Source organism: Clinocottus analis, unplaced genomic scaffold, assembly GCF_023055335.1.
Source record: "Clinocottus analis isolate CAN_PGR_092001 unplaced genomic scaffold, fCliAna1.0.p SCAF_7, whole genome shotgun sequence".
NCBI lineage: Eukaryota > Metazoa > Chordata > Actinopteri > Perciformes > Cottidae > Clinocottus > Clinocottus analis.
In genome coordinates this window covers 3,784,952-3,792,716 of record NW_027176229.1, presented here as the reverse complement: position 1 = coordinate 3,792,716, position 7,765 = coordinate 3,784,952, and the positions used below count along the sequence as shown (strand labels likewise).

Below are 7,765 nucleotides of genomic sequence, written 5' to 3'. Positions count from 1 at the left end.
CTCTGAAAACTGAAACTTATCATTATGATAGATTATAAATGAATGATTATAGAAAGTGTTGTTTTATGTTCAAAATGCATGCAAGGGATTAGTCCTAATGGCTAGTTGACCTTTAATATAAGGGCTTTAATATAAGGGCTTTAATCTAAGGGCTACATAAACAGCCGGATCTACTTTAAGTGCACGGCGGGGTGCGGGCAGGAGCGACAGGAAGCGAGGCTTCTTACCAAACCCAGAATGCGTCAAGACTCAGACCAAACCCCAGCCGTCAACTTCTCAACACGCCCTGTGTCTCTGTGGCTCCCCTTGACTGCGCATCCGGCCCTCACGCGCGCCACACCGAGCTGCAGGAGCCTCCGCGCGCACCGTCTCCATCATGACGCTCCGCTGCTGCTGCCACACCGCCCCGGCGCTGCTGCTGCTGCTGCTGGCTGTAGCTGGGATTCTGCTGCTGGTCCTTCCAGCCAGAGAGAGGGAGACACCACCTGAATACATGGTAATGAGTTTTCCTATTGTGTCTATGCACTCATCTCGTAATATCTACTGTTTTATGGACTGAACAAAATGTTTCATTTTCTTTGACTGAAGGTGACTTCATCCGATATTTGTTTTCATCTTCCTGCTTTGTAGGATATGTATCCTTGTTTGTAAAAGTGTTTTTTTTTTCCATCTGGGGAGGTTCTCTTTTAATCAGGCGTTTTATTCATGTAATTATAATAATACACAAGTTACAGTAAGATAAGAGGGTTTAAAAAGCTCTTCCAATATAATAGTGTGATAGTATTCTACATTGTTGCAGAGGGTGCAGCAGAGCCTTCAAAGAGAGATTGCCGTGTACATAAAAATGGTCACAGTTATGAACCATGTGTCCTGATTTGAACTTCCTGATTTGAACTTAAAGCTTCTTGACATGCAATAGACGGTAGTCTCAATAATTTAAAGGTGCGTTTCAGAAATAAGTCATTCAGAGCGCCCCGAGTAGACAGAAACATAGAGTGTGAGGTTCATATGCTTTTTCTTTTCTTCTTTCTGAGAGCATTACTCATGTGCTCTTCGTTTTGTTCATGTTGCAGACACTTAGAAATCGTTTTTGAAAGGGCACAGAAATTGGCCTTTATCCTTTGCCTACAGAATAATGCTGAAAAGAAGTTGATGCTCTTTGAAGTTGACATTAAAAAAGAGCAGACAAAGGGAGACAGAGGGAGACAAAGTCATCGTTGCTGAATGAGTGAAGACACCACAAAACATAACGCCATAAAACATCAAATAGCAAATCATTAGACGTGTACTTTGTAGTCTCATGCCAGAAAATATGTTTTTAAAAGGAATTGGCATAACCATGAATGGCATGAAAAAGACCATTCAGTGGATGTGTAGGCCAGAGGCACATCCTGCCAGTGGCACAGTTACTGGAGGTTCAAACGCAGTAGAGCACAGTGGTTACAAATGCTATTGCAAATACCATGAAATGTACATTTCTACTGGCGACTGTGTCTCGGTGGTAGAGCAGGGTCGTCCTTCAATTAGAGGATTGGTGGTCCGATCCCCATCTCCGCTAGTCCATGTCCATGTGTCCTTGGTGCAAGACGCTTAACCCCAAATGGCTCTCGCAGCTGTTCCTGCGGTGTCTGAATGTTTGTTAGTCAGGTCCATGCTGCAGCATTTCAGATAGAATGAGATATGGAGGGCATGCTGTATGTTTCTGACATACAATGCTTTGTCTGTTTCAGTATGGAATTGTTCTGGATGCAGGCTCCTCCCACACCGCCATGTACACCTACAAATGGTTGGCTGACAAGCAAAACGGCACTGGTATTGTTACCCAGCACAGCGAGTGTAATGCTAAAGGTGAGCTCCTCCCAATGGGAAGGCCGGCATAATGGACTCGGCATCGCTGCTTTAAATAATTGGCTGCCTGCTCCAGGCTTTAAAGGACGACAAGATGTTGGTATTCAAGTCAGCATTTAATTGGCAAAGCTCGTTGTTATTTCCTCGTCTTGATCAGGGCAATACAAGTATGCCGTAATGCAGGGAAGCGTGCGCTGTTCACAACGTTAAAATAAGCAAATTCAATTTGAGAAAATTCCATTCATGTCCATTAAAAATCTCAAGACATCTTGTATTTATTGAATGGTTTATTTTCAAGTGATCTGTACAGCTTGGTACCAGCAGAGGAGGTAAGTGAGGTACCAGAGCAGACCCTTTCAACCACGCTGCTGGTGAAACACTCTCACTTTTACTTCCATGCAATTCTACAGAAATTCAGCATGCAATTCTACAGAAATTCAGCATGCAATTCTACAGAAATTCCTCTCAAAACTTTTCCTTGCTTCACTTCCTCAGTTTAACGTTTGAGCCTTTTTAGTTAGTTCCTCAGTTGTTTCTGTTTGTTTCCAGAGTTGCCTTAGAAACACCATCCTCCATCTCACAAGCTCATTCTTCCTTTAAGACAGGGAAGTTCAATTTTTGGTCAGGTCAGGCCGAGTTTAACGTAAGTCAAACTATTTTCTCTTTCTGTCAAGGTGGAGGGATATCCAGCTATGCAGGTTCTCCTGGTGGTGCAGCAAAAAGTCTGGAGGTCTGTCTGGAACAAGCTGTGAAGGATATCCCCAAATACAGGCACCACCAAACTTCCCTCTATCTGGGAGCTACTGCAGGCATGAGACTCTTGAAGTATGTTATAGTAAATGCTTATAAACGCTTGGACAGTGCACTAATATTCTTACCACACTCCTCATCAATGATGCATGAATACATTGAAATGGATCCTAATTGGAATCGTTTAATATGCATTTCCTTCCCAATTTAACTCACTACTTTTTACAGCATAGTCAATGCTGCAGAGTCCCAGCGGCTTCTCAAGGAAGTGGAGAACAAACTGCGGTCTTATCCTTTCAAATTCAAAAACGCAACCATCCTGACAGGACCGGAGGAGGGGGCTTATGGCTGGGTCACAGTCAACTACTTACTTGAAAACTTTGTGAAGGTGAGCTTCGACTTCTCTCTCCAACACATAGAACGTCGCGAACACTGTTACATTAAAACCTTTTTGTGGAGGAATGCAAAGCGCCAAACTTGTGCAACACACAACCGAAGAAGTTGCGACGGTACATTGAGCCACATGTGCTGATCAGAGGAGCGAGGGCAACACCGTTTCTGCCAAGGTTTTGGAGTTCAAAGAGGACCCCAGTTCAGACAACTCAGAGAGCAGACGGAGGGCATTCAGAGAAGAAGAAAAAAGAGGAAAAAAAGAGGAACGAAGAACGGTTTGGCACGAGGAACTCGGGCAGGAAATCTGACAAGAACACAAGCAACAAATGCAGATGGCCTGAAAACTGATGGAGGGAAAGCACACTGACTAAATACAAAGGGAGAGCACATGTAGGAACAAATCATTTCTCATCATACGTTGCTGGTGTGAGTTGCTCTTGAAGCTGATGATATGCTCAGCGAATAGTTCATAGGATTTGTCGATCAATCCCATCTAAAGTTATTATAGCTGTCCCAAACACCAGCTCTTAGCCTTTACTCCCAAACAGATGTGTACACGGACACCATGGACACGTAAAGTTCTGTTCATATTGTCTCCTTGGAGGACGCGCTCCATGCATGCGCAATGGGTCAAGACAACTGGCAGCGTAGCGTAGCGTAGCGCAGCGTAGCGTAGCTGCAGACAACTGCGGACAGTCTCTCAACTCATGTTGCCATTAGATTCAAGTTGGTTGCACGCATAAAACGTCCCACACACAGGGGCTTTGGAAGTATAGATAAGAGTATGTTCTCCTCAGATTAAACTCTGTTCAGTAATGAAATATTTCTATTTTCCTACACTGAATAAACTTGTTTTGCATTAACCTTTTCTTGCCATTCAGTACGGTTTTGTCGGGCAATGGCTGAATCCAGGCAGAGAGACAGTTGGAGCGATGGATTTAGGGGGAGCTTCCACTCAGATTGCTTTTGAGACCTCGGAAGAGGTGGAGAACAAGGAAAATCTGATGCAGCTGAAGCTTTACGGACAAACCTACAGACTGTACACCCAGAGCTTCCTGTGCTATGGCCAAGACCAGTTCCTGCGGAAACTGCTGGCTCGTCTCATCACGGTACTGTTCAAAAAGTCTAACTCCAAACAGTACCATACGGCTGTTGTTGAAAAACATCAAGATTTGTACACTTCTGTTTCATCAGCTGTGAGGTCAGAGGTCAAGATCAGCTCAATAGAATCATATATGGACCTCGTAGAAATTCACTGTCTGGCTGCAGTACACGTCAACAAGGATGTGTGAACCAGAGTGGCCATTTAGCTTAGCATAAAGACTAGAAACAGGCAACAGCTAACTTCCCAACACCTGCACCTTTCCGGAGTCTCTCCTGATTACCTGGCAATCTCACAGTGATGACTTAACTCCAGGAAGTCCCGGCTCACAGCCAAGAATTAGTCTGGCACCACAAATTGTCATATATTTGATGTACTACTAATTATAAAAATAAATCACAAAACCTAGTACTATATAGGTTGACAAGCTGAGAAATGATCTTTATTGTTATATGTTAAGTGAACTTTATTATTTGGAACTGGTTGGTTGTCAATCCAATCGCAACCCTGTTTTTAGAATATCTCAAAATAAGTTGTAGATAAGGCTGGCAACAGAAACACATTTTCTTTCCTGAAATACATCATATTTAATTGCACACAGGAAGTATAAATACTGCTTGTACATTGTGAACATTTATTGATTCAGTCTACCTGGAATTATATTGTCATATCCTGCCGATTATACTTACCAGAAGAATCTTTTACTTTGATCTATTGTGTCTCTTTCAGACTGCAGGTGTGAAGCCCCAGGTGGCTCACCCATGCTATCCACAACACTTCAACGTATCTATCAAGTTGGGGAAGGACGTCTTTGATTCTCCGTGTACGGAGAGCTACAGACCAGCCCAGTTTGACCCCCAGATGAATGTATCAGTCGTGGGCACAGGAGATTACCAGAGCTGCCTGGACAACATCAGAATGTTGTTCTCCTTCGACAACTGCAGTTACTCAAAATGCTCCTTCAATGGCGTCTTCCAACCCAACGTGAGAGGAAGCTTCATGGTGAGGGAGACTTTTAAACAGGAGGCAAAAAGACCCGGGTTTTTACTCATAGACCAAACATCTGATGTTTCTCTTTGTGCTATTCTTTTTGAATTCCTTTTTTTTTTTTTACATCATTTAACTTTTTTGCTGATCTGACTGTTGTTAAAGTTTCAATGTTTGTTAAATGACCACAGCTTACTGTATACTTATTTAGCACTAAATGTCAATATGTTACATGTATCTTAATGCAATACAAGTATAGGCTGTTGAAGATCATATAACCTGCAACAATTTAACTGTCCTATCACAAACTCTTTCATGATAGTCAGTGTAGTGGTGGGTACGCCGTGGCTTTCCTCCATCCATACTCCACCAGCAGACTGGTGTGTCATGTAATGAAAGGAAGGAAGAGGACTGTTCTCCGAGATCATCTGTTTAGGACAGTCCTCACAGCAGGCATGGTGCCACGGCCGTATGGGATCATGTCAGGGAGCAAAAAGTCTGTACACAGGAAATGCTTTGCAAAATGTTATCAGTCTTATATGGCTATAGACTTGTTAGCCATGCTTGCTAGCCTTGCTTGTTAGCCTTGTTATGCTATGTCCACGCAGCATTAGAAGTGTGGCTGTAGGGATGTCCAAACTGGAATATTTCAACAACTATTGTATGGATTGTCATCAACATTACATAAATCTACATTTTCTTCAGGAAGAATAATAATTACCTTTTCTTTTATCTGGTAATTTAGTCCATTTACCAGGTCACAATAATTGTTTTACTAATACATTACTTTATGACCAAATATGTGCGTGTGTGTCTCTGCGAGTATATTTGCATTCTGGCATTAGCATTTAGCGCAATGCACCTCTGCATCCTGTACAGACTCCCAGACTTGCTAGCTTAGGCTCGGTAGGTGGTTCTTCTGTAATCCCTGCCAGTGACTACTCAGACATGAACCTGGTAGTGACCGGGGATGGTGACTTGTCTTTCTTACATTGCCATTGCAGTCAATTGTTTTGTTATTATATATAAAGATTCATTATTTAAATGACTGTAAATCCAAACAGGACGTTTTCCAATAAGTGAAAGAATGTGAGAGTCTGATTGACTGAGTTTTCCATCATCTCCACAGGCATTTTCTGCCTTCTTCTTCACCCATAACTACATCAAACTCCTCACCAACATCCCCATCACGTCCCCCAGTCAACTGATGGAGGCAAATCAACTCATCTGCAACATGACCATGTCTGAGGTACTCTTGACAGTAAAGACCCTAATGAAGAAGGATTCTCAAACATGTTCATGTTTAAAACCACCAAATACGCCAGCAGGTTAAGATCTCACTAACTAAACACAAATCCTAACCCAATGAATTTCTCCTCATAGATGACTCAAAAGACCAAGCAGAGCGAGAAACACTTGAAAAATACATGCGCCGTCTCCAATTTCGTCCAGGTCCTCTTACTGCAGGGCTACCGTTTCGATGAGCTCTCCCTTCCCTCCGTCTCTTTCCATAAAAAGGTCAGAAGTGAAGGAAATCAATTATACATTTGTATTTATCATTTGCTGGGATTTCAGTCTTTGTTCAAACTGTTGACAATTGTCAACAACACCGTCTGCTGGACCTTAATCAACAGGCTTGTGCATGGTGTGTTGTGGTTTTAGTGGGTCCCTTTGTGTCTTTTTGCAGGTCGGAGGAGCTTCTGTAGGCTGGGCTTTGGGGTGCATGCTGACTCTGAGCAGCATGGTACCAGCAGAGAGACTTGGACTGATGAAGGCTCTGCCCCCAGGGCCTTGGGCTGGCATCCTCTTCCTATTCATCACCATCCTCCTCATGGCAGTGGCATACCTACTGATGATCTACAGAAACAGAAAATCTAAAGAGGGTTTGGTGTAAGAGAGCAAAGGTCACACACCTTCATATTCGTCTTTGAGAATGTATATGCATATATGCATGTCTTTTTGTGTTTTTGGGCTATATGAAAATAAATACATTTAAATATGTCCGTCCAAAAAAAAAGTATGTGTGCACCACTGTGTGTATGTAAGGGAAATCAGCAAAGCAGGAAAATATGGTCTTCATTATTTTCTTTGCAAATCCACTAAATCTGGTGCTTGCTTGTGTGACGTCAAACTACAGAATAAACCAAGTTATTTGCAATTGTTTTGGATTCATTAAGTAGAGTTAAGACATCCACATTAGGGCAGTGCTTTCTCAGTGGCTCCAATGGGACGATCCTGTGAGAAGAGGTTCAGATTCGATGAGTTAATAATAAAACAGATTTTTTTTTAAGTTGATGGCTACACAGCATCTCATCTCACGGGAAGAAGGCAGCGGAAGCGGAAAGCCTTCTAATTCCTTTAACAAGGGTTAAAACAACAGTTATACAGTACTTTCTCGTGCAGCATCCATCTTGTTTTACACATTGCATGCATACCTGAAACACCTCCCAGTGACAAAACAACAATGACCTTCATCAATTAGAGCTTCATTAATATCCCCTATTAATTATTATTTCCCTCTTATGCATTGCAATATAAACATAGATAATTGTATTCACAACTGTGAATCATAATAAATTCTTACAATCTGCAATTCGATGCCCTGTATGTTGAAGCAAGGCACTGAACATTGACTATGTAGGGCTGTCAACGTGAATAAATTAGTCCTGATGGGTCCCATAGTCG

The 7,765-nt window shown here is 42.4% G+C and overlaps 1 protein-coding gene across 1 annotated transcript; it reads left to right on the top strand.

Moving 5' to 3' along the window:
- Positions 1–249: 249 nt before the first annotated feature.
- Positions 250–7,200, top strand: LOC137778965 (ectonucleoside triphosphate diphosphohydrolase 2-like). Its single transcript, XM_068566371.1, has 9 exons — positions 250–496; positions 1,731–1,848; positions 2,523–2,673; positions 2,827–2,986; positions 3,873–4,100; positions 4,823–5,095; positions 6,210–6,329; positions 6,464–6,598; positions 6,768–7,200. The coding sequence occupies exons 1-9, from the start codon at positions 377–379 to the stop codon at positions 6,972–6,974; spliced, it is 1,512 nt and encodes a 503-aa protein (XP_068422472.1). The 5' UTR covers positions 250–376; the 3' UTR covers positions 6,975–7,200.
- The last annotated feature ends 565 nt before the right edge of the window (positions 7,201–7,765 follow it).